At 31.4% G+C, this 26,279-nt stretch overlaps 13 protein-coding genes across 13 annotated transcripts, besides 1 other annotated feature; 7 read left to right on the top strand and 6 right to left on the bottom strand.

The window, feature by feature from the left end:
- Nucleotides 1–228: 228 nt before the first annotated feature.
- On the top strand, nt 229–2,256 carry TVAGG3_0379640 (myosin rod-like family protein; the record flags this gene model as incomplete). Its single annotated transcript, XM_001321734.1, has 1 exon — nt 229–2,256. One exon carries the CDS (start codon nt 229–231, stop codon nt 2,254–2,256), a length of 2,028 nt encoding a protein of 675 aa, XP_001321769.1.
- Nucleotides 2,257–2,310: 54 nt separating this feature from the next.
- TVAGG3_0379630 (ribosomal protein L10a) lies at nt 2,311–3,219 on the bottom strand (the record flags this gene model as incomplete). Its single annotated transcript, XM_051232051.1, has 1 exon — nt 2,622–2,756. The coding sequence occupies one exon, from the start codon at nt 2,754–2,756 to the stop codon at nt 2,622–2,624; it is 135 nt and encodes a 44-aa protein (XP_051101781.1).
- Nucleotides 3,220–3,777: 558 nt separating this feature from the next.
- Nucleotides 3,778–4,989, top strand: TVAGG3_0379620 (glycine-rich protein family; the record flags this gene model as incomplete). Its single annotated transcript, XM_001321732.1, has 1 exon — nt 3,778–4,989. The coding sequence occupies one exon, from the start codon at nt 3,778–3,780 to the stop codon at nt 4,987–4,989; it is 1,212 nt and encodes a 403-aa protein (XP_001321767.1).
- A 370-nt stretch (nt 4,990–5,359) lies between these two features.
- Nucleotides 5,360–6,387, bottom strand: TVAGG3_0379610 (carboxylic ester hydrolase protein; the record flags this gene model as incomplete). Its single annotated transcript, XM_001321731.2, has 1 exon — nt 5,367–6,275. The coding sequence occupies one exon, from the start codon at nt 6,273–6,275 to the stop codon at nt 5,367–5,369; it is 909 nt and encodes a 302-aa protein (XP_001321766.1).
- A 292-nt stretch (nt 6,388–6,679) lies between these two features.
- TVAGG3_0379600 (tetraspanin family) lies at nt 6,680–7,518 on the bottom strand (the record flags this gene model as incomplete). The annotated part of the gene is made up of 1 exon (XM_001321730.1): nt 6,831–7,460. The coding sequence occupies one exon, from the start codon at nt 7,458–7,460 to the stop codon at nt 6,831–6,833; it is 630 nt and encodes a 209-aa protein (XP_001321765.1).
- An 86-nt stretch (nt 7,519–7,604) lies between these two features.
- TVAGG3_0379590 (uncharacterized protein) lies at nt 7,605–8,429 on the top strand (the record flags this gene model as incomplete). Its single annotated transcript, XM_001321729.1, has 1 exon — nt 7,605–7,862. One exon carries the CDS (start codon nt 7,605–7,607, stop codon nt 7,860–7,862), a length of 258 nt encoding a protein of 85 aa, XP_001321764.1.
- A 3,055-nt stretch (nt 8,430–11,484) lies between these two features.
- On the top strand, nt 11,485–12,844 carry TVAGG3_0379580 (modification-dependent protein catabolic process; the record flags this gene model as incomplete). Its single annotated transcript, XM_001321728.2, has 1 exon — nt 11,524–12,816. The coding sequence occupies one exon, from the start codon at nt 11,524–11,526 to the stop codon at nt 12,814–12,816; it is 1,293 nt and encodes a 430-aa protein (XP_001321763.1).
- Nucleotides 12,845–12,966: 122 nt separating this feature from the next.
- Nucleotides 12,967–13,087: a mobile genetic element.
- Nucleotides 13,088–14,646: 1,559 nt separating this feature from the next.
- On the bottom strand, nt 14,647–15,761 carry TVAGG3_0379560 (serine/threonine protein phosphatase family; the record flags this gene model as incomplete). The annotated part of the gene is made up of 1 exon (XM_051232050.1): nt 14,835–15,758. One exon carries the CDS (start codon nt 15,756–15,758, stop codon nt 14,835–14,837), a length of 924 nt encoding a protein of 307 aa, XP_051101780.1.
- Nucleotides 15,762–17,238: 1,477 nt separating this feature from the next.
- TVAGG3_0379550 (integrin-mediated signaling pathway) lies at nt 17,239–18,165 on the top strand (the record flags this gene model as incomplete). The annotated part of the gene is made up of 1 exon (XM_001321727.1): nt 17,239–18,165. The coding sequence occupies one exon, from the start codon at nt 17,239–17,241 to the stop codon at nt 18,163–18,165; it is 927 nt and encodes a 308-aa protein (XP_001321762.1).
- Nucleotides 18,166–18,702: 537 nt separating this feature from the next.
- Nucleotides 18,703–19,338, top strand: TVAGG3_0379540 (ankyrin repeat protein family; the record flags this gene model as incomplete). The annotated part of the gene is made up of 1 exon (XM_001321726.1): nt 18,703–19,338. The coding sequence occupies one exon, from the start codon at nt 18,703–18,705 to the stop codon at nt 19,336–19,338; it is 636 nt and encodes a 211-aa protein (XP_001321761.1).
- Nucleotides 19,339–19,809: 471 nt separating this feature from the next.
- Nucleotides 19,810–21,618, bottom strand: TVAGG3_0379530 (ankyrin repeat and SOCS box-containing protein 4 family; the record flags this gene model as incomplete). The annotated part of the gene is made up of 1 exon (XM_001321725.1): nt 19,810–21,618. The coding sequence occupies one exon, from the start codon at nt 21,616–21,618 to the stop codon at nt 19,810–19,812; it is 1,809 nt and encodes a 602-aa protein (XP_001321760.1).
- Nucleotides 21,619–21,706: 88 nt separating this feature from the next.
- TVAGG3_0379520 (uncharacterized protein) lies at nt 21,707–22,757 on the top strand (the record flags this gene model as incomplete). Its single annotated transcript, XM_001321724.1, has 1 exon — nt 21,755–22,720. One exon carries the CDS (start codon nt 21,755–21,757, stop codon nt 22,718–22,720), a length of 966 nt encoding a protein of 321 aa, XP_001321759.1.
- A 488-nt stretch (nt 22,758–23,245) lies between these two features.
- TVAGG3_0379510 (protein serine/threonine kinase protein) lies at nt 23,246–24,452 on the bottom strand (the record flags this gene model as incomplete). The annotated part of the gene is made up of 1 exon (XM_001321723.1): nt 23,246–24,424. The coding sequence occupies one exon, from the start codon at nt 24,422–24,424 to the stop codon at nt 23,246–23,248; it is 1,179 nt and encodes a 392-aa protein (XP_001321758.1).
- Between the last annotated feature and the right edge of the window lie 1,827 nt (nt 24,453–26,279).

Raw genomic sequence — 26,279 nt, 5'->3', positions numbered from 1 at the left:
CATATTATATATTTGATCGGATAATCGAATTGTTTTGTAAACTGGCAAACGTCACTTTTATCAGAAATTTAGAAATATATACCAAAATAAGAGGCTTTGATAGTTTTTTTTGTTTTGGGAAATTCAATCGGATAATTTGTCAAAAAAGTTATTGATTTTTGACGATTTACATAAGATGACAAATTTTAGTAATTTTTTCTAAACGTGCAAAAAGAGAATTTATAGTAAATGAGGCGAGAAAATAAACAAACAAATATAAAAGACCTATGGAATAAGATGACAACATTACGACATCTTATTATAGATGATGAAATCGAACCTAATCAAGCAATTCAAGAAGTTTTTGATCGTGCTGGAAAAGCAGTACCAGAATGGTTGAACGATGAACTCGTATTTTCACCTATATCGAAATGCTTTGACGAAGACTTGCAAAAACAAATCGATAAAAATAAAATCCTTCAAAGAAAATTATCAGATTTATTAGAACAAAGAAATATGGCTACAAGACAGTCATTTAGATCAAGTAAAAACGATCCGAAAACTCTTGAAGATCTTAAAAAAGAAATTCAAGCTCTTGAACTTGAAAATCAACAATTACTTAGCTTCCAATCGACAATGATAATGGGAAGTAATAATTCATTGGCACAGAAACTCAGCGATCTTGATGATGATGTGAATGCTCACGCAGTACAACTCAACGATCTTCGAAATGAAATCGCAAAGATCAACGAAGTTAAGCAAGAATGCATTAGAAGTTACAACGATCAAAAGGCAGCACATACTAGCAATTTACAAGAGCTAGATAGTCTCACAGAAGAAACAAAGAAGTATCGAATCACAATTAAACAGCTAGCATCATTTAAGATGCAAATTCAGAAGATGTGTAACACTCTTTCGCAGAGATGCAATCAAACAGAAGCATTTATTCAAGGTTTAGAGCAGGCAAAACAGACAAATTCCAAACAATTAGCAAAACTTCAAGATAGTTATAATGAGCATCAACAACTTGTTCAATCATATGAAAATATTGAAGATAAAATCAAGAAACAAGAACAACAGCAAGATGTTGTCTTAAATAAAATGATTGAATCTGTTGAACTCTGCGAAGAAGCATCTGCAGAAGCTCAGAAAGCAAAGATGACAAGAGATATGTATTCAGAAGAACTTGCAAGAATAAAATCTGTTGTTTCTTCAACACAAGAGAAATTTAATCAAGCAATTGATGAACAAGAATCACAAATGAAAGTTAGATTCGAATCAGCACTTTCAACAATAGCAAGTAGAATTAAATTGATCGAGAGTGAAAACCAACAGTTATCTTCAAATAAAGAAGCAATTTCAAAACAGATTTCGGCTGCAAACCAAGAAAATTCTATTTTAAAGGCAACAAAAAGCGACAACGGATTCTCATCATTCGTTGAAACTATTTCTGGCCTTAAAGCAGAGATTGATGCTTGTTTTACGAAGAAAGAACAGTTAGCAGCGCAAATTGAATCATCAAAGCAGAACATTGAATCATTTAAGGATAAAGAAAACCAAGTAAGAACATTCTTAAAGAGTGATCAAGGATTATTACTCCAAAAACGTCAATATTTAGAAATGGAATTAGAAATGCAAAAGTCTTTGCTCAAAGATACTCTTGCAAAGAATGCTAAACTTACATCTGATAACATATCTCTCACTAATCAAATCCAAGAACAACATGCATCTGTTGAACAATCTGTTAACAACGAATTGAAGGGACATCAAGCTCAAATAACAGAACTTCAAGTCCAAATAGATGAAGTTACCAAAGCAAATGAGAGTGCAATCTCTGATTTTGAAAAACAGATTTTGATGCAAAAGCAACTTGCTGATAAATGGAAGGCAGGCGCAATGCAAGTTACAACAGAGGCTGATATGGACCATGAACAGCTTGAAAATAACCTCGAAGTTATGCAAGATAAAATTGAAGATCTTCTTGCAGCCATTGTTGAGAAGAAACAAGCTGCCGCTCGCTATAAATCTCTCATAGATCAACTATCAACAGAAACTTCTACTATAAAGCAGACATTAGATATGAAAGAAAAGAAGAGTAGAAGAAATGCAACAGAAATAGAGGACAGAACAACAAAGCAGATGGATCTAATAAACATGAGATCAAAGTATCGTGATACTTCAGAGAAGTTAGATCTAATGATCGCACAGAAGAAGAGAGAACTTGCAAAGATTCAGAAACAGACTGATAATCTTGGTGAAACTGAATCAGAATTATAGTTTATTTTTGTATATAAATTATTTTTGTTATTATCGTTATATAAATTATGTGATTTTGTTTAATCTCGTATCAAAAATTGATTAATTATGATGATTATTCAAAGTATATTGCAGAAAAGAATAATAGAATCGCAATATTACCTATTACGATCCTTTTCTCAATGAATGGAAGTAATTTTGAATTTTATTATTTTAATACCAAGCATTATATCAACGATGAAAATCAATTTCGCATTTATGCCTTAAATTAGTTAATTTCTACTTCATGATGTCTATGAATGTATCAAATTAATTGAAATATTTCTATAAACTCAATAAATTTAGAAAAATATTATCAATTATCTAAATATCATTTAAAAGATGATTTAGTAGATACGGTGAGCCTTGCCCATTGTGGACTTGAGGACAATGGAGCCGATTGATTGCCAGCCCTTCTTAAGAAGTGTGACAACGTAGTTTGTGCAAAGTGTAAGGTTTTCGAAAACCTGGCGCTCTGTCATGTTGACGTTGCCGATTGGGATACCGAAAGCGACGGACTTCTTCAGACGGATGTTAGCTGTGCGCTTAACTTCATCAACAACCTTAGCGACTGTATCTGTCTTGATGTTTGTTGGGAACTTGTTAGCACGTGTGTAAACCTGACCAAGGACCTTGTTGACCTGACCGATAACATCTGGGGAGGCAAGGAAGAGGTGGTGGCGCTTTGTCCAGGCCTTGACAACCTTCTTCTCCTTGTTGAAGTTTGTAAGTGTTGGAAGATCGTAAGCTGGGATGTTGAGCTTCTGAGCTTCTTCGCAGTGGACCTTGTTACCAAGGACACCGATGCGAACGTTTGGACGGATGATGTGTGGGAGCTTGATGGAGCCGACGAAACGCTTATCCTTAGAAACGTTGTAGCCCTTGAGCTTGAGCTGGATATCGACTGTCTCGAGGAATCCGCGCTTCTTTGTCTTGGCGCCTTCAAGAACGTCCTTGATAGCCTTTTGGAGTGTTTCCTGGTGAAGATGTGTCATCGGAAGAAAAGGCCATACCAAACCGTAATTATCGTATTCTTTTTTTTTCAAAAGTGACATATATTTTTTTTAATTGTTGTTAAATCAAAGTAATGAATCTTAGCATATAATAAGCTTATCGGACAGGTGATTTTTTGCCAGAACCGGAGATTTTTGTTTATTAACTAAATTTCAAAGCTTTTTGATATCAAAACATTCTATAGTTGACAATCTAAGGGTGCAGACTTGGCAATTCTGAGTTCTAAAGCTATCCAGAATTCATAATAAAATTTGATTTAAATAAAATAGCATTATATATTAAATATTTTGGTTTGTTTTCATGAATTGTTGATTCTAAAGCTTCTACACATTAAATGGCAATTGGGCTTAACTAATCACTTATTAATTATCTTTATTTTAATCTTTAAATTGTAATTTTTCCTTTGGAACTGTTTGTTCTTACTCTGATATTCTTCTCTTCATTTTTTTATCATGAATCAGAAACTCTGATTTTTTTTGATGCCGAGAAATGAATTCTTGGATTCTTGGTAGTGCAGTTAATGCTTCTCTTAATATTGTCTCTAATTCAACATCTGTTCTATTCCAATATCCATGTAACTCAACTTCTAACTGTACTTGGTATGAAACAAGCCTTCCCGGAGGCTACTACAAAGTCGAAGTTTGGGGAGCACAAGGTGGGGAAAGTTATTGTATGGGGCGTTTTAAGCAAGCACAGGGAAAAGGCGGCTATTCCGTCGGCGTTCTTTTCTTGACAGAGGAGACAAAAGTTTACGTTTATATTGGAGGTCAAGGTGAAAGTGGAATGAAACCATCGACACGAGACGCAAAAGGCGGTTTCAATGGCGGGGGAGATAGCCAGAAAGATGACGATAATGATGATCAAGGAGGTGCTGGAGGAGGTGCAACAGATATCAGGATAAATGGAAATCAGTTAGAAAACAGAGTGATTGTTGCAGGTGATGGTGGGGAAAACGGTTGGGACAGCGGCTATTATGGTTATTGGGCAACTAGTTATGGCGGAGGAATTGAAGGAGGCAGGCCAAGACAATATCAACATTATGGTACTGCTGCATCACAAACTGATGGATATTCACTTGGATTTGGCGAAAAAGGCCAGTTTTTTGGTGGAGCTAGTTCCGGCGGTGGTGGTGGAGGGTATTATGGAGCCAATACCATTTGGGTACAGTATGGTGGCGGTTCTGGTGGTGGTGGGTCAGGTTATATCGGTAAAGTTATTTCATTCAGTGGGATTGAGAAGAAAACAATTCCAGGAAATGAAACAATTCCAACACCAACTGGAGATCCACCAACTTCCTATGGTTGGTCTGACAATGGAGCCGCACGTATAACAGTTATTGGATACTTTCTGACCTTAACTGACAAAATTGAAGATTGCTATTCCATTTATGACACAATTCACCTCCACTTCCGCGTCAACACCCTTGGATCAGGCGAAGAATGTACAGTAACTAGGGTTCTGGATGGGCAAACAAAAGTAATAACACACACTGATGAAGGTACTCCATTTACTATTGTCGATGATATAACTCCATCTAAAAAGCTAGGTAATTATACAATAGAATACACAGTTACATCGAAAAGTGGAGATGTGACGACTAAGAGTATTCCAATTGCTATCAATTACAAACCCAGAATGACTGTCAATGTAGAGTTCAAGATGCAATACGCAAAACTTCTGATGAATCTTCCTAAACTTTAAATTGGAATAAAAAATACTTATCGTCTTGCCTACATCAATTTTGAGATGTTTACATCACAAGATAGAGATAGACACATCATGCAAGTGTATGCTGGATTTATTATATATATTTCTGCATGGTGTATCTAATTTGTGTCAATTTCTAAATTGTGATGTAAATTAGGTTCTAAACTCAGAATCATACCATTTTAACATGAATGTTATCTATGCTTGTTGATATTTTACTCTACTATCCTTGATAAAAGTCATTATATTTACAATGATATCCTGAGATAATGTCGAGTGAAATATAATCATGCAAGCGACTGAAGAAATAGTTAAAAATGTATTAAAAAAGAAAATCTCTAAGTTGAATTGATAAGAAATATATATACACTTTATGATTGATTAACAATATCTGCAATACGCTGGTTGGCAATTTGGGATTCTTTGAGAGGGGTAGCGGCATTGAAAACATGGAACATATTAGGAAATTCGTGGTATTCATGAGGGATACTCTCATTAATAAGTCGTTTTCGAAGGAGTCTGCAGTCTGCCATAAGAGAATCATGCGTTCCAACAAAAATGGCCATTCTTGGTAAATCTTTGAGATTTCCGAAAAGTGGGCTGAGTCGCGGATCTTCCTTGTTCATTTTTCCAGCAAAGAGGTTTGCAGCAAGAACTCCACCATTATAGTCAAGTAGCTTGTCATAAGGAACTATATCATAGTAATCTGTGTTTTGTCCTGACAAATCAAGCCAAGGTGCAATCATAAGTAAATTCTTTGGTTGTTTAACTCCTAATTCCTTTAATGAGTTAGCAAAGCTTAGTATAAATCCACCACCTGCAGAATCTCCAATGAGATGAATATTCATATGGGGATATAGCTTGAGTGTTTCAAGATAGCAGTCTTTAATGAATTCATATGTTTCTTTATAAGTCCAATAAGGAGCAATTTCGTAGTTCGGAATTATAAATGTGGCGTTGGTTCGAGAAATTAAATCTGCAACGAGCATCCACTGCCAAAACACGATATTCCTGATGAATCCACCTCCATGGAAGTAGAATAAAAGGTTGTCTGAAGTAGCGTGCTTTGGTTTGATTGTCCAATAGCTTCTATTTCCGAATTTTGTTTCCGAATAATCATACTTTAGCCTCAAAAAGAATGGGAATGGGCAAGGTTTGATCCAAAACTTACCTGTCTTGCACTCATTCTCCAATTGCTTTTTCATGTTGAATAAAACCATGTTTAATTTGATATATTTTAATAAAATTGATTCTTTTTGAGGTAGATTATCAATTGTCATATTACTTTTAACAATGCAGGAATCATTAACTACATATGCGGCAGATATTGCAAATAGAGCAAAGCCAATGAAGCTATAAATCGCTGACTTTTTCATACTTAAAACGGAAAGACTTTTGATTTTACCAATTCAAAAATTTGAATTGTTAGAATGGTCCTTAGAATAAATTCAATAAGCTCGACTTTAAAATTTTCCATTCTATTTATATAGTAGTGTTAATTAAAATATCGATCAAAATCATTTACGATTAAAATATTTCAGAAAAAAATTATCGGCGTTATAACTGCTATCTTAAAAATGCTTACCGAATGCTTTATATTGATAAGATCTTGTAACTTATCGATAATTGGCTGTCCTTTTCATTAGATTTTTTAAATAAATTTTAATTAAAGTCTTTGTTGTTGGATTCTTCCCTATTTAGTATAAGCATACCATTAGCATTTGTATTTCGGACTTATAAAACTTTTATTGTCATGAAATATTGATTTCGGGGAAAAAAGGTGAGAAAGTAGAGCAAACTATAATTTTATTTATTTTTACATTAAAAAGGTAATTTTATGGGCGGTGATCTAAAGGAGCTAGGGTCAACTCATCAAACGATGAAATTGGATGAAGAACCTCCATGAAAACTTTATATACAAAATAAAGAGCTGCAACAAAGAATGCAAAGCCAATAAACAATCCTGAATCCAGGGATAGAGTAACCCTATTTATAACCTTTGTAATTGCTGGCTTGCAAGAGTAGTTTCCTGTGCAAGAAAGCTCATCTGGAACATCTGTAGCATTCTCCCATCCGCAGCATGAAAAATTATTTTGGATTTTGAGACCGAATTTAAGATAATCTGGATTTTCGAAGACGTAATGATATGATTCAACGATTTCTTCTTTCTTACTAAGATATAAAGAGAATAATATGATGCAAAATATAGTGATTAAAATTGTGAAAATTCCTGAGATTATCAAAGACCATAATCTCTTAACGAATAAGAATACAGTAATGATAATAACTGAACCTATATAAATGATGGTGCAATATGAGAGAGAACCCTCATAAAATGAGGAAATTCCGGAAATTCCATTAGCAGCAATTATTCTTTGGGCCGCAAAAAATGCTATAATTGCCCAGAAGCTTGCTACAAGATTTAAACAAACAGCTAATGAAAGAGCTTTTGTTCTATGATTCATATTCGAATGAAAGAATTTTTCACCTTTTTGACACTTTTATTGTCAAAAATGGAAATTATCATTTTTTAAAAGTGCATGTCAATATAAGTATAATTTATTAGAAAAAATTTTTTGAAAGGTTTTGTAAATTTCATAAAAAGAAAAATGTTGCCAAATGATAGTTATAATGATCGTGGTGGCTATGGCTGCGATAGAACAAGTTATGGTGGAAGCTTTGAACCTAAAATTCAAATAAAATCAAATTCAAACCAAAAGAAAAATCCAAAATCATTAAATGAAAGTGAAGAAGTTGAAGGACCAACATTTGATGAACTTGATCAAGCTAGAGATCTAATTGTTAAGCAAAATACTAAATATGAAACAACTCGAACTGAAATTTTGCCGGGGGATGACTGGAACTGAGAACTGAATCTTCTTGATACAATAAAACTAAAATTCCATGATAATTTACTTTGTCTAAATCAAGATACTGAATAATTCAAAATTGAATTTACCCTACGTTCCCAACTTCTGGAAAACGGTTTTTCACCCTTATGATCAGTTTCAGACACTTTGGGAATCTCCCAAACTTTGATATTTTGCATTATGATAGAGAAACGTGTCTAGTTTAACGCACAGTTGTTTTAAAGGCAAATGATGATATCACATGAAATTATCAAATTATCAAATTTTGAAGTACCAGTCCAAAGGGTTAATTAGATCCTACACAGATGTGCGATAGTGAAACATATGTGTTCTTGATTTGAGAAGTCCTACGGATAGAGGTATGAATCTCACAGCTTTGTGTTAGTGTGTCTGACACTTGTATAGAGTGGAATATGCGCCGACATATATTATATAATAACATGTAGTTGATAATTATGAAAAAATAGAATTTGATGCGAATGATATTGAAAGTTGTTTTGTAATTTGATATTTTTCTTATATGTGTTAATTAGTAAATGGCCTGTTTGTTGTGATCGTACTGTGAAAAATGAAAGGTATTTTAAATTAAAAAAATGAGATTTTGAGATATCTCTAGAATTAAGAATTTATTATGTATTTGACTTTTATATAACTATGTGTAAAGGATCTCGATGTCTATATGCTTTAAATAAAATTAAATAAAATGAGATAAAAAATTAAAATGGACAAGAAGATATATGGAAATGTAATTTGTATTGTATTGGTTGTTGGCAAAATGATTTTAATACAGATTTAAGGATTTGGAATGGCTTTGAAATTAAATGATTTTTATTCAAGGAATAATAAAATTTTGAACTGGTTTTTATTTTGAGAATGTAAACTCCTTCCATAGGATATGTATTAGAAAGATCAATTTTAAACTTTTTGAAAGAATTGTTTTTTTGTTGAGTGATTTTCTCTCATTTGATAATATTTTTAAGTTGGCGTATCTTACGCCCTTCCAAAAATATGTATTAGAAAGATCAATGTCAAACTTTGTGAAAGAATTGTTTTTTTGTTGAGTGATTTTCTCTCATTTGATAATATTTTTAAGTTGGCGTATCTTACGCCCTTCCAAAAATATGTATTAGAAAGATCAATGTCAAACTTTTTGAAAGAATTGTTTTTTTGTTGAGTGATTTTCTCTCATTTGATAATATATTTAAGTTGGCGTATCTTACACCCTTCCAAATATTTCTTAAAAATTTAAATTTGTCTCATCTCCTACTCTTAATTTAAAAAAATTTCAAAATCCATAATAGTAAACATTTCTTATTTTTATTTAAATCTGAAAAAATAAATTTAAACAATTTCTCTACACACGACGGTTTCGGTGGTTTTCAGAATGGTTGACAACTGAATTCATCAGGATAATGTCGGTTGGGGTGCCCTTCTTGGCCTCCTGAGTACTCACCAAGATACTCCCAGCTCCCGCAAAACACCTCCCATAGGTGAGCATTAACTGATGAAGTTATTGACAACTTTATCTGATTTTTTTCTTTGTTTTTTTGTTAAGATTTCTTAACCAAAGACTCGAAAACAAAACTTCGCTTCAAGTTGCTGTCTTCCCAGTTACTCTGTCGCAATCTTTTGTCTGATTGCGTGCAAAGTTCTGCTCCTTTGAGACTTTGCCCGATAGATGCATCTGGGAGACAGCACCCAAGCAGCTTATCGCTTCAAGTTGCTGTCTTCCCAGTTACTCTGTCGCAATCTTTTGTCTGATTGCGTGCAAAGTTCTGCTCCATGAATTATCAAATATGTGCCATTTCAGGAGAGATAACAAGCTCATGCCTCCTGGAATGGCGGATTGTTCAACAATCTTCTTCTGATTGCAGAACTTTCAACCGACAAGAGTGCACAATACACTCTTATCGGTCAAAGTTCCGCATTCAAGTTATGAATGGGGAACTTGATATCATTCTGGGAGACATGCAGTGACAATGTCTCCCGGAATGAGACACTGTACCGACAAGAGTGCACAATACACTTAATGTTTTCAAATTTTCAGATTTAAATTTAATCTTTATTTTCATCATCATTTATAGTCTTGTTCCTTTATACAGTTATAATAAATTATCGTCAGATTCTAATATTTAAGATTCTTACTACTCAATTCAATATAATTATGTTAGTCACTCATATTCAGGAGAATAATTTAAAAATCTATAGCTCATATTTTGATAGTTATATATTTAGATGATATATATTGCAATTCCGGTTTCAACACGATCAAATGCCAAACCAAGACAAAATATATATGAATTTTCAAAATATCGATTTACATTAGAATCTATATCTAATTTTATCAATACACAAGTAGTGAATGTTCAATACATCTTTGAGCAACGTGAATAGCACAATTTTATAGGATTATTAGTTGATTATATAAAATATAAGCCAAATCGAATCTGCTGTATAGTACTTTAGTTTATCATTGAATGTTAAATGTGTTCATATAAATATTTGAGTCAGATATCGCATTTTCTAATTTCAAAATTTATCTCATGAAGTTAGAATTTATTTGATCATACAACATCATGTTAGTCAAACCAGAGTTCAATGGCGATTCTAAAATGGAACAAATGCTTGTTTTATCAAAATGTTAAAATATTAATCTAAAAAACTTAATATCTAACCAAACCATTCTAGAATTATTATATACAGGTATAGGCAATCTAAATGCACACGGAATTCGGAAAATTAAAAAGAATATTTATGAGATTATTAAATCTTATGTAATTCAATGAAAAGTAGATAATATGAATATCTATAGGCTATATATCAACATATGAGTTTTTGGTTTGACCAATACTATACTAATGTGATCAAATTAATCTGATTTCTTAGATTTTCATTTGAAGCATTTGCAGTAGTAGGGGTACCTTTATATATTAACATATTAAAAAATTGCGCTCCGATTCGCAGTTTCTTCATGATTTTGAGATTGCATTAGATTTCGCGATGCAGAAAAAAATCACTTTAGATTCCCGTCAAACTCTAAGTATAAGCATGTCTCTATATGTAGAAACTGTCTGCGCTATTTATTTCCCGGCTCAAAAAACCACGGTGTCTGTGTGAGGAAAATACCCATTTTAGGACCATGGGTGGAAATATAGGGTATTAAATTTCCTTTGATTATATTTCAGTTGCTGCCAAAGTTAACTAGCTTATGAAACCTGATCAATTAGTTCCTTATTTGGTCTCTAAAACATCTATTTCAAAAAATTTCACTTTCCCAGAATCATATGGTTAATTTCATTGAGAAGTATACTCATATTTAATCATACAGGCGATAAATTTGTAATGAAATATATCTATTTGTTTTCAATAAAAATATAATTTTTGAAATCTTATAATTTCAACATCTTTCTAGCTTATTACAGGTCTTGTGCCCAAGCCTTTGCGTATTTATTAACAATGGAGCAAAAATATGAAGTCAGAAAGATCAATTTTGTTGAAAAATTTATCGAATCTAATTGGATAATTCAATACTATACTTAGTTTCATTTCAAAATCTTATAAATTTTCGCAATATTTATAATTGAGAGAAAGATATTTGATCGAACAATCATGTGAAGAAAAAAAAATGACAAGTAAATTTTTCAATTTTCCAAAGTAAATGGTTATAATTGGTATTCAATGGGCACGTGGTATTCTCAAGATAAATATAAACAGAGCAGACACAATCCAAAGAATTCTCATGCAGATTTCTGAACAAATCAAGGTTCCAGCAGATAAATTAACTTTATATTACGATAGCGCTATGACAAGTCCAATGAAAAAAGAATATTCATACAACAGAGCCTTGGCCTCCAATCCAAATAAATCTTTGGCCTCAAAATTGAACTCACTTATTTATCTCAAAATCGACAACGGCGTACAGATCTCTAATGAATTTAATAGCGGCGTTTCGTTTTCTAATGCTATTGGCCATAGTATCATGGGCAGCAATGCAACAGAAGAAGAGAAGAAGAAAGTTATTGAAAACGCAAATGGTTTTGCAAAGAACGCTATCACAGTTGACATGTTCCGCATTGCAGATCGTTCCTATCCAATCTTCGGCGTCAGCTCTCTTACTAGCACTTTCGCTATTCGTATCCCACAAAATAAGATTTTGCTTCCATTCCAACAAAAAGCACTCATGACAGGGTATAAGACCCATAGAATCATGTTCCTCTTCGGAAGAATCGATAAATATACCGGCAAAGTTACTGTTCACTGCTCATGTGAACCTCAACAAAAGAATTTTGTTGATCATGTCGAAATTCTCGAAGAATTCAACATGGACTTAGACAGAAACATTGCTCATGAGTTCGGCATGGAGTGCGTTGGCATGGCAATCTCTCGTCCTGAGCCTACAGAAAAATCCGAAGATTATAAGCACGAAATGACCGAATACATGGTCAGACTCGCAGCCAAATATCAAGTCGAAATTACAGAATACTTCACAACAATTGTTGTCACTGAAAAACACGCAGAACCATACCAAGCATCAGATGCTGCCATGAAAGCCTATCAGCAGGGCTTATTCTTACAGAGTTCATCTCCTACACTACTCAAGTTCAAGAGCGAAGTAAAGCTCGGAACTGCAAAGCATCTTAAAGAGTTAGATTCGAATTACGCCGTTGCCACTTTACGTATTCGTAACGCAAACTCACATTTCCCTGATACAGAGCCATTCCCTCCGCTCTCTGAGTACCCATCTGTCATGGATGTGAAGAAATACTTTGACGACATGCAGTACTGCCCAATGTGGTACCGCCTCTTCAACTTCAACCTCTTGTTGTACTTCTGCTACGAAAGAATCATCCCAGAAAGTGCAATCGGAGATGTCATACACCAGATCATCCACAAGGCAAATATTAATAAGTCTGTCGTATCTAATATCGACCACTTAATCGGCCAAAGGTAAATCTTTTAATGTTTTCCGCTAAAATTTAATTATATTTAGAAAAATAATAATTATTAATTTTGAAATGGTATATTTATTAAATGCCCAATTCTTTGAAAAGATGTAGGCGAAATTTTAAATTTTGGACCGGAGTTTTTGTGCATTTAAGGATGCACTTACCACTTTCTGACATTCTCTCAAATTTCTTGTTTAAGGTTTTGTTTTCTATGCCTCTTCACGCCCGTATATCTCTTTTTGAGAGTGTGTCAGAAAGTGGTAAATGCACCCTTAAATAAAATTAAATTTAATGTGGATTGTATTTGATTAATATGTTTTATAATAATATAGAAAAAAAATAATCTTAAGTTTTAACTAATGAGCTTATTATGAACATGCTATATTCATGAAAATAAACAAGTTCATCATTAAGATTTCTTATCAAAGATCAAAGTCAAATATCTGGGGAAACTGCTCTTCATTTTGCTGCTGAATACAACAGAGATGAAATATTAGAAATTCTGATTTCCCATGATGCAGATATTAATGCAAGAGATTGTTGAGAAAAAACTTCTCTTCACTATGCTGCAGAAAGAAATAATCTTGAGTTCTTTTAGTTACATTGAAAGGGATGGTGGGCCATTTAGTTGAGCCCTCAGATCGAGTTAAATTCATTAAACAAGATCAATGCTTGTGATAAATAAACAAATTATAATAAGGATGTCAATTCGGAAAATTGTTTTCATTTTAGGAGAATATAATTTTCCTTTTCGAAAATTTAAAAAGTGAGACGCGCAGGATTCGAACTTTTTTAAAAGTTGATTTAAATATATTCTAGTGTGGATTCTAAGGATAATATCATATTTAAAATAAGAATATACTAGTTTAGGTGGTATAATTTTTTTCGATAAATTTGAGAGCATGTACGTTTAGGGCATCAAAAGTGTCAATTCGCTCAGCGAAAGCTGAGCTAGCTTCGTTCTCGAAAGAATAGGGAAGGAGTGAAAGAGAGTGATACAGATGTTGACACATTCATATCATTTCAACAAATTTTGATCAAATTGAAATTCAATGAAATTCAATTCACTTCATATCCTTCAGTCAGTACATTGACATCCTTCTACATCACAATGATAACTCGTACATCAATAGTTCTACAACTAACTCAGAAAAAACAAGATTTTTCCTTCCAGCTTACAGCTTTTAAAAAGTTTCGATGATAAAAATCACTCTACTCTTGTTTATCGATATGTTGTGATAGTAGGTAAACGTATTCTTATCGATATTAATAAAAATATTTTTACGAAAATCTGAACCAATTACAGAGTTATTCATAAAGTTTATGATAACTGTAATTACTTCATCTTTGTTTTATATTTGAATAAACAATTTAATTTAATTTGCATAATTTTTTTTAGTTGAAAGACAGGAAACTTAGTTGAGTTTGTATTATTTTTATCGTTCAATTCATTGTATATGTGAGTGATCCAGATATTTAAGATATTTAGAAAAAATTTATTAATTTGATTAACAAATTTTAATCAAAATAGCAAAAATCGATTTGATAGCTGTAAGCAAATAATAATTTCTATTTCAACCAAAATCACTTATTTTCATCGAAACGTATAAAATTGTCAATTTTATGAGAATAAATTTAAAATCTCATGAAATATAAAGGAGAGTAATATTTTTCAATTTTCTTTTTTTCTTTCTCTCAAATATTTTCTATTGGGAATTTTCTTGTTATCAAAAAATAATTTTAATATTTGTTTATTTCATTACATACAATAAAATTTTAAAAACTCTATTTCTTCACAAGAAAATTTTTTTCCTTCATATGAAGAAACATTTTGTTCTCCATTTGATGCTAAGTCTAAATCTCGATTTTTGAATTTTCTTCTTTCCAAATTTCTTTTTTCCAAATTAGAAGTTTAATTCAAATTTTCAATAGTTTATATATTTTCTCAAACCGTCTTAGATTTTCTCACTTTTTAGGGATTTTCTCTCAAAATATACAAAAATAGTAATACCAATACATGTGTCTAATATACTTTAAAACCATCGTGATAAAATTCAAAAACGAAGAGTTCTTCTCTCCAAATTTTTTTCAAAATCAAAAAAATGAGATAAAAAAATACGTTTGGAAAATTCATTTTTAGCATTTTAGGAATTTTCTCACTTTTCTTCCAAATTGACATCCTTAATGATAATTTTGGAATTATATCAATAATATAGGGGTTATTTGTTTCTTCACCAAATTTATCACGCTTACAAAATGAAGGAAGAATCACAGTGGTATTATTATGAGTGGTGTGACCTTGACAGCCATGCATATGACCGCATATCAATAAATCTGGTTTGACACGATCAATTGCGTGGCGGAGACCATAACTTCCTTTGCATCTTGAATTTGGCTCTTTATCTAAATAACCTTTCATGACTCCATGAGATAAAACAATATTTGTTGAATCTGGAATTGAAAAGAATAAATATTCTTCATGTGGATCGTTTTCATCTTCATAGGGTTCTTTAAAAGCCTGATGTATTCGAATATTGGAGAGAGGAGTACCAAAGATTTTTATCCCTTCAATTGTTATTTCTTCATGTTCTAGATATATGATATTTTTATCCTTGAGAATCAAATCACGTATTTCTTGAGCAGTGTGATTGCCAATTATTATGTCATTGAACTCTTCTCTATCAAAAACAAGGTCGTGATTTCCTGCAACTACAATTTTATATTTTGCTTTCATTTTATTAATCCACTTCTTGAAACTTTTAATTTCGTGATATTTACTTTTATTTGACATATCGCCTGCAAAAAAGAGAAAATCGAAATCATAATTAAAATATTTTGTATCGATATCATCTGCTCTTCCATGCACATCGGAAAGTAGAAAACATCTTTTGGCCTCTGGTGGCTTCTCTGAATCTATATCAACAATACGGACATCATATCTCGTCATTATCTTTTATCTTTTTTTTTTCTTTTTTGACTAGTCAAAAATTTTAAAAAATATCTAACTAATTAAATCTCTTATAGAGAATGGTAATTATAAATCTTGATGTTGTTAAAAAAATGGACAAACTCCGCTCATCTTTGCATCAGAAAAATATCATCGAGAGAGGGTCAAAGTTGCTATTTGTCACTTTTCCACAAGAATATAATGGGGAAAAAGTTATCATATAGTTGATCTCATTCACTGAGGTGAGAGATGCATGTAGTGTAATTTGATAAACAGTGGGATTGCTGCTCTAAGTCTTAGGTTCGAGACACATTGGCTTCATTTTTCTCTTTTTTATTGACGTAAACTATTCAATTTTTGTGTTCTCCATTTAAATTTCAGAATTTTTTTTGCAGATTTCACGCTACATTCGAAGTTACCTTTTGTAACAACCACCACTGCCTACGAAAGACGAAAGTGTGTCACGATTTCACCCGGAAATCCGACGGTTGTTTAAGAGTAAGCACTTTTGGCACCTACTCAAATATCATCTTGAAGTTGTTAAATATCTTATCTCTATATACTCAAATTTTCTTCGATTTTTTTGTTTGTCTTTGTATGCAGAAAATGGCTTATTTGTATCATATTATCATAAAACCAAGATATTGAAATCAGAACTTGTTTCTTCTCTTGATAAAGTTAGAACTCTTGCACATGAACTATTAACATACAATGTCGTATTAATTATGACTTTCTTACAAATTCCAATTCCAACGAATGAATTACATTGATTAAAAATGGAAATAATCGAAGGATGCTGTCTTTCAGATTCCAATCTCAATTAGTTTTTGAATAGATTGAGATAGATTTAAATGTAAATTTTTCAAAATTGGAGAAGGTAATATTTTGAATTTTGGAGATCCTATCCGTCATTTCTCCAAACAAGATAGCTATCTAGTGCGTCGAAATGTAGATATTACACATCATTCTGAAAAAAATAAGATTTATGACAGTTTTAATAAGCGTTTGTCTGGATCCCTATACTCTCAAAATTTTGTCTTCCATCCAACTTAAATAAATATGAGTTAAAATGGTCAATTTGTAAATTGAATACTTTTTTGAAAACAATTGAAAATGATAAGACGGTCTTTCAAATAAAAAAAAATTCACATAACTGTTTTTTTATCGGCAGATTGTATTTTTAGGAACAAGCGAGAACATTATGATAAAGACAAGTCCTTACGAAGAGTTAAATTCATTATCACGCAGTCAGATTGATTTCTTCAATACGTTGTACAAGATCAATGCTTGTGATGAAGATAGAATTCTGCAATCAATTCGACAGAAAATTTATCCGCCCATTCAGATTCTCAAAGCCATTCAAACAGCAGCGATTTACAATAATAAAAATTTCAGATTGTTTTTAAGGATCTTCAAGACAGTTATAGATGAATTTAAAATCAAAGATTTCAAATGGATCAATAAACTATTTAAGTACTTCATGAGCAAAGAATACGGAATTGACATTGACGATGTTCATAACGATCCTATTATAGTGGATATTCAAGATCGAAACAAACTCTATAAAGCACTTGTTAATGATAACAAAGAGTTATTTGAATCATTTATGAGAAGATATTCGCCTGAATTGAATGAATTAGCAAGAAGCCCCTTCTATCCGGACTTAAAAGAAGGTTATTTCATTAGATTAAAACCTTATTCGTTACTTGAATTATGCTGCTATCACGGAGCAGTTAATTGTTTTAAAGCTTGCTATGAAAAATTCGATAGATGTATCACTTCACAATGCCTTCATTTTTCATTTTTGAGCAAAAATAAATACATTATGAATGAATGTTCAAAAAAAGTGAAACCAGATGCAGAATGCATGAAATTCGCAATTATTTCACATGATATAGATCTTGTTGCATTTTTGATGAATGAATATCACATAGATATTAATTTAATGGATTGCGGTGAATATCAAAACCTTCAAGCCTTTATTTTATATTTTGATCGAACAAAAGATATTAATAATTGTTTCATCTACTCACCTTGCTTCTTTATCAAATCTATCTGCGGATATTTTCTTTCTCATGGAGCAAATATCAAAGAAACTAATCAGAATTACAAAAAAATTACTGCACTTCATGTGGCTGCAATTTTTAATAATTATGAAATTGCTGATTTTCTTATTTCAAATAAAGCTGATGTCAATGCAAAAGATTTTCATTGGAGCACACCTCTTCATTATGCTGCATCAAACAATAGTAATGAAACAATAAAGATACTCATTTCAAATGGTGCCAAAGCTGATGAAATGGATTCGAAACAATTGACACCGATTGACTGGGCCCTTCGTAATATTCGAAATAATTTATCTCGAAATTCTCAAAATGAAAATCGAAATTATCAATATCAAAATTGAAATTCTCAATATGAAGATTATACAGAGTCTGAAAATAATCAAGAATATCAAAAACCCATAAATACACTTCATATTTCTGTTATTGAGAACGAAAAATATGTTTCGGAAACACTTATTGCGTTAGGTGTTGATGTAAATTTACGCGATGATTATAGAAAAACAGCGCTTCATTATGCAGTTGAAAAAAACTACAAATCATTAGCTGAATTACTCATCGAAAATGATGCTGAAATTAATGTAAAAGATGGTTTTCATGGCAGAACTCCTCTTCACTTAGCAGCACAGAATAAAAACTTTGATTTGATAAAATATCTGATATCAAACAATGCAAATGTAAATGAAAAAGATAACGAAAACAAAACACCTCTTCATTATGTAGTGATTAATGACACTAATGAAGCCGAAAAAGGAGAAAATAGAATTAAAGAAATTGTTGAATTTTTGATTTCAAAAGATGCTGATATCAAAGCTAAAGATAATGGAGGTAGAACGGCACTTCATTATGCCTCGGAAAACAATTTTGAAGATACTATAGAGATGCTTATTAATCATGGTGCCAATTCTAATGAAAAGGATGGATCAGGAAGAAGTGCCCTTCATTATGCAAGTTCTTGTAAAGTTATTGATATTCTCCTCACACATGGTGCTGAAATAGATTCCAAAGATAATGAAGGAAAAACTATTTTTCTAATTGCATCAACTCATTGTAAAACCGAAATAATTGATTATCTGATTTCTCATGGTGCAGATATCAATACAACAGATAACGATCAGAAAAGTGCACTTCATTATGCTGTAAAAGATAACAGAAGTGAGGTGGTTAAATATCTTATTTTGCACGATATTAATGTAAATATTGCAGACAAATATGGAAAAACTGCTCTTCATTATGCATTTGAAAATTATCGTGAACAAACAATAAAGTTACTCATTTCTCATGGAGCAAATTATAATGCAAAAGATAGTGAAGGCATAACACCACTACACATAGCAGCTATGAAATGCAAATTAAAAGATGTAAAAATCCTTATTTCACATGGAGAAGACATTAATGCCAAAGATAACAATGAAAAAACGCCTGCGGGCAATGAAAAGTTGAGTTATTATGCATTTTTGTTTTTGTTTTGCATCGTGCTAGCATTTATAATTTTGATTTGCTTTAGAATTAAGTAAACACAATATTTTTAAAATGAATAAATATTTATAACATATTCTGTTTTTTTCGAATGTTTCTAAGAAACATTAAAATTCATAGTTTTAAGGTCAAAATTCACCTATTTCATGAGTCATATAACTGAGAAAATCCAAAAAAAATCTCTGATATTGGAAATAAGGTCGATGAAAAATTGAGCGTTTTTAAAAAACCGCCGTTTGAGAGGAAAATTGAGAACCTCGATGTATATTTTTTGACATTGTCAAAAACTTTGAAAGGACCAAAAATTTTTTAGTGTCAGAAAGTTTAAAAATGTATACTTTCTGACGAACAGACCCTCAGAAAGTACTCAAACTGCGGTTTTTAATTTCCGCACTTTGTTTTGACGACCTTATTTAATAAGAAATAAAAATTAAAAGATACAAAGTGCATTATTGTTGACTAGATGATAGTATTTAAACTATTACACTATAAATAGGTTTACTCTTTTATTATTTTTCACCATTAGCAATAAGTAGTTCGGCTGTTTCATTACTATGTTCACATCTTGCAGCTTGGAGAAGGGTTTTTCCAGATTTATCTTTGACATTGATAGCCGCACCATGTGAAATTAGAAATTCGGCTGTTTCTTTGCAATTATGAATTGCTGCATAATGAAGAGCAGTTCTTCCATTTTTATTTTTTCCATTGATATTTGCTCCGCGTAAAATAAGAATTTCATCTGCTTCTAAACTATTATACATTGCTGCCTTCTGAAGAGCGGTATTTCCCAATTTATTTTTTTCATTGATATTTGCACCGTGTAAAATAAGATTCTCAACTATTTCTTTACTATTTTTATGTGCTGCCAGATGAAGAGGGGCATCTCCAAATTTATCATCTATTGCATAGATATCAGCACCATGTGAAATTAGAAATTCGGCTGTTTCTTTGCAATTATGAAATGCTGCAATATGAAGAGCGGTTCTTCCATCTTCATCTATTGCATCGATATCAGCACCATGTAAAATGAGAACTTCGGCTGTTTCTTTATTATTATGAAATGCTGCAATATGAAGAACGGTATTTCCTTCTTCATTTTTTTCATCAATATTTGCACCATGTAAAATAAGAAATTCGGCAGTTTCTTTGCTATTAAAATATGCTACTTTATGAATAGTGGTTTCTCCATATTTATCTTTTCCATTGATAATTGCTGAATGCGAAATAAGGAGTTCAGCTGTTTCTTTACTATTAAAATATGCTGCATAATGAATTGGGAGTTTTTCATCATTATCTTTTTCATCGATATTTGCTCCATGTGAAATAAGAAGTTCGGCTATTTCTTTAAAATCATAATAAGCAGCAATATGAAGAGAGGTCCTTCCATCTTCATCTTTGTCATTGATATCGGCACCAAGTGAAAGGAAATATTCACAAAGATATGGAAGATCAAACATAGTAGAATAAACAAAGCACTTGCGAAAATTATTTTTTTGATCGAAATCAACAAAAAATGATTCAAGATTATTATACATTCCACAATAGTATGAATCGATCCTCATTTTGTATTCATTCATCAAGAATGTAACAAAATCAATATTATGTGAAATAATTGCATATTTCATGCATTTTTCTTTTGGTTTGTGATGTTTCAAACATTCACTCATGATCTCTGGATTTCCGCCTAAAAATGATAAACGGAGACATTTTTGAGTTATTTCTGAGTTAAATTCCGTTCTTAATAACTTAAAACAATCAACTGCTCCGTGGTAACAACATAATTCAAGTAATGAATATCCTTTCTTAGAATCAGGATATAATTTGCTTTTGAGTACTTGAAATCTATCAAATTCGTCACTTTCAGTGAATAGAATGAATCTTTTTATGTCGTTGTTCATAATTACTTTGTAAATTGTGTCTTCTTTATGAATTTCGAGGTTTTCTGATTTAAATTCTTTGAAATCATAGGCTTTGTCTATTTTAATTCCATATTCCTTATAGAACAGGAAGTTTGAAATTGGCTCTACATTGTTGACCTCTTTGACATGGTAATCATCAGAAATGAGTTTGGCAAGAGATAAATATGACTTTGCATAGCGATTATTATACGGAATGATACTTAAAACATCTCTTACAATCTTAACAGGAGAATATTTCCTTGTTTCAATAAGTTCTGTTTTGAGTTGATTGTAAATAGAACTTAAATCTTCATCTTTTTCGGTTTTTAGCTGATACAAAGCATTATATGAATCGATGTAGTATTTGTAGATACTTCGCAATTCAATATATTGATCAGGATTCTCATCTTGTTCGGACATTAAAAAATTTAAAAAGTATAATTTTTTTTAGTGTAAAAGACACAACATGCCTTGTGATCACAAGATATTTCGTTTAAGTGATTGGATGTTAAACTTCATGATTAGTGATGTAAACTTCAGAATTTCACATCTTCTGATGAATGAATTAAATATACTAGGACTTGAAGCAACGGGAGGAATTCAAATCGAAAATGATGAAGATGATTATTCTACAACAGATGCTGAAGAAAATCCAACAATTTCAACTACTTCAACTCAAAAACTAAATTCTAACTTATTAAATCAGCAATCTAAGCCAGTTTCTAAAGAAACAGATAATGCTATTACTAAAAAAGAAGTACCTCCTCAAAAAAACGAAGATAAAAAATCAAAGCCAACTCAACAGAAAAAAGAAGAAAACAACGCATCTAGATATTCTTCCAAATCAAAGTTAATTGAAAAATTACTAGAAAGTCTCAATACAGTAGATAATTTGTTAATTTCGACTGTAAAAAAGCACAATCCAGAAGAACCAGCGAAAGAAAAAGATGAAAATATTAAGGTTACGCCAAAACCAGATACAAATAATGAAAAGAAAAAAGATAAAACAGAATCTTCGAAACAAGAAGAAAAAACCGTTGAAACTCCAAGCGAGCCTACTACTGACTCTTCGTTTAATGCTCCTGACATTCCTTCCCCTGTAAGTGATAATGAACAAATTCCTCATTATTTAAGCGAATCTACAGAAGAAGAAAGCGTGCAATCAATCCCTGAAGTGGAAGAACCAAAACCAGTTAAAACTGCCAAGAAAACATCACTTCTACAACCTAAAAAACCTAAAAAAGAACCAAAACAAAAAAACCTTGAAAATTACTCAACAAATGGTAAAGAAGTTGGTCGAGAGATCGAAATATACCGAATGATTACAAGAATTCAAGAATTTTTTGATAATAAATATTCAATTCCACAAATTCTTGCAACAATTCATAACAATGCAGGAAACGTGACAAAAGCAATAGATTCTCTCAAGAAAGGAAAGGATATTGGCTCGGAATCCGACTTAGTTCGAACAGATACAGTAAAAGGTTCCCAAAACCTAATTCAAAACTATTTTCATGTTTAAATCAATATTTTAACGCTCTCTCTTAAGAAAACGCTGAATAAAATTGTTTGTATTTTGAATTTTTTTTTTTCCAACATCAAAATTTTCCAATACATTTTCATTATGTAGGTGTTCTTTATCTCTCTCTTTCACTCTCGCTCTCAGAAACTTTGCAGATATATATATCATAAAAAGTCATTTGATTATTTAGAAGTGCTTCCACTCTCAATATCAGTATTTTAGCTTTACAACTTTAACATCATAGAGTACAAGTTAGCTATATCTCAGAACTTAAATAGTTTTTCTATTCACTTCTAATTCTTTTGATTTTAGTTGTATTTAAATGTGCACTAATTTGATTTCGTAACAAACTTATATAATCTTCGGAAGATGTATCGATTTCACTAAAACAGATACAAAACAAAAATAATTCACAAAATTCAAAGTTAATTAATTAACAAATAAATTTGCCTTGGCTAAATAATATTGAAATCAAAATAAAATTAAAATAAAGATTTATATTAAACAATATAAAACAATTAACAATTAATGGATTGGCTGTGTAGTACTGCGGGAAGGAAGTTTCCTCCTAACAATCTTAGGTGTATTGCTATTTCCCGTAACATTCGTAAGAGAAGTGGATCTTTTGACTTCATTACTTACTCCTTGCTTAATAACGCCATGGAGTAAGTTTGTAATCTTTCTTTTACGGTACATTAAGTAAATTGCTGTTTCTGAATCGAATTCATGAGCAATTAATCTTTGTTGAAGAGTAGTTGTATCAATTCCACAATTTGAGCACTCTTTTGCTACGTCTTCATCATACTTAAATGATTCTAATGATTGAGATGAGCCAGAGTTGTTCTTTGTGAACTTTTCAAGTTCGGCAGCGATAGGAGCCGGGAACCATGGATGTTTTCTGATTTCTGCTATGGTAATTCTTTTATCTGGTTGCTTTGTTAACATTTTTGTTAATAAGTCTTTCAGATCTGGAGAAATGAATCTTGGATAAAAAGGTTCTGAATAAGCGATCTTCTGGAGGATCTTTTGAACGTTATTTTCGGAATCCTCGAACGGAAGCCTTCCAACAACAAGGGAATACAACAGAATGCCAGTACTCCAAACGTCAGCTTGAACGGTGTAAGCTTCTCTCTTGATCATTTCAGGGGGAACGTACGCAGGGGATCCGCATGTTGTATTGAGGTTAGGATCATCAGCTGTGAATGAACGGCTGAAGCCAAAATCAATTAATCTGATATTTTCGTTTTTGTCGAGAAGAACATTCTCTGCCTTGAGATCTCTGTGCGCTACAAGCATATCGTTATGCAAATAGTCAAGAACAACAATTAACTGGGCGAAATACAATTTTGCCTGTTGTTCATCCATTTTTCCTTGACGATTGACAGCAGCTAAGAGATCACCATTTGGTGCTAATTCCATTACAAAGTAGTGATAATTATCATCTTCAAGATGCTCAAAATATTGAGCAATTAATGGGTGATCAAGTTGCTTTAAAAAGTTTGTTTCACGTTCAAAACGGATAATGTTTACATCGGTTGCAATCCTTTTCTTTGGAATGATTTTAATGGCGACATCTAGATCTGCTTTTAAGTTGCGCGCTAACCAAACGATTGAAAATGAACCAACCCCAATTTCTCTAATGAGTTTGTAATTACCAATTGTTTCGGCAATCGGCGAATCTTCACCTTCTGGGATAAAACTCATATCAATTGAAAATGAAGCAATGATTAGCCAACAATTTCAAAATATTCTATCAAATAATTGAGGCATAATTCAATCCATATATTCTACTCTTCAGTGGTGGTTTTAAATTCTGCGATATTATGGAAATTTATATTCAATCAATTGAAATGATTTGAATCCGTAATATTTTAAATTTTTATTAAAAAGCATTTAAAATTGATTATTCTATTTATAATGATACTATTGAATTGCGATCAGAATTTTTTTTTCTATTGAAAGTTAACAATGATTGTTTAATTGAACAAATAACATATTTATCGTTGCATTAGCAAGGTGAAAATTAACCGATTTTTATTTTCGATCCATGATCAACATGACAAGGATTTAGTTAATATCTAAGTTGGGAAATATATTTATAACGTCTCTAGTCCATTTTACGATATATCGTAAAATCGATTTTTACTGAGAACATGTGGTCCAATTTTAATAAGGAATTGGAAAAAGATTATATTGTTCTGAAGCTGGAAGTTCCTCACACTATCTTCTTGACCAATTCTTTTGACTATCCCTAGCTTAAAAAACCAATTTCCCATAAGATATTCGATGATGTTTTATCAACTTTGAATAATAAGTCGAGAATGGAAAAAATCAATGATGCAAATAGAGTATACAAGTTAAATGAATTGGATTTTCCCTCAATGCTCAAAACAATATATCAAATATTACTTGCTCTTTTTAAACCCCGAATTCTTCTCTTTTAAGAATTTCAGTAAGCCTTATTTTTGGAATGTAGACTTCTTATAAAATGATTTCGAATTTGAAATTTGATTTCTTTCGAATCTATAAAAAAAGTCCAAGCTACAGGAGTTGTTTTATTGAGTCAATAAAATTAAATACTTAAAGCTTGAAATTGTACTATAGTTTCTAAACCAAATTCTAGTAGTAGGATAGGACGGGTTGTGTGACTTTTTTTGTAAACGTAAGAATTCATACAATATCGAGCGATTTTGTATCATTATTTTAACATATTATTTTTAAAATAAGTTATTTTTTTATTCTTACATAAATGACCCAACAAGTAAAACCAGATAAAATAGATTATCGAATTTTAGAGGATGGTGTTCCTGTTTATATTCAAAGATTTAAAGGGAAGCAATATTATAGAATTGTTAATCCTGAATACATAAAACATTTATTTAAAAAGGAAGACTGTGAATTATTAAACGTTAATGAATATGAAACCAATAAATCAAAATTGAAATATAAATATATTGGAAGTGATGAAAGATGCAAAGATAAAGATAAAGTTTATACAGTTTCATATAATGAAAGTAGTATATGTTGAAGGGTTGTGTGACTTTTTTTGTAAACGTAAGAATTCATACAATATTGAACGATTTTGTATCATTTTTTTTAACATATGAAGTAAAAAATGTATGATTCTTACGGTTTTTATTCTTACGTTTTTGAATAAATCAAGATTTAAAAAATTTTCAAAATTGTAAGACATTTACACCAGCCCATACATAATGAAATAAAAAAAATAAACTTTAAAAATTCATGTCTTACATTTTTGAATAATTTATTTTTTTAATTCGTAAGAAAATGAGTGGATCAAGATTCGTAACCGTCAATCAATTAATGGATGCTCTTTCACCAATTCTTGAAAATGTTAAACAAGTAGATGTTTATTTCGATGATTATGTAGAAAGTTTATATTATAAAGGTAAACATAATATTAAACCCATTGCTTTTGCATTTGATAATAAATTAATTGAAAATGCAAAAATTTGGGAATTAATTCCAGATATTGAATATATAACGAATATAACTAATAAATGGTTCAAACGAATTCCAACCACAAAAGTTCTTTGTA

The sequence above is a fragment of the Trichomonas vaginalis genome, chromosome V (assembly GCF_026262505.1).
Source record: "Trichomonas vaginalis G3 chromosome V, whole genome shotgun sequence".
Taxonomy (NCBI): Eukaryota; Parabasalia; order Trichomonadida; family Trichomonadidae; genus Trichomonas; species Trichomonas vaginalis.
The sequence above is the reverse complement of the archived record's forward strand: the minus strand, read 5'-3'. Positions and strand labels throughout refer to the sequence as shown.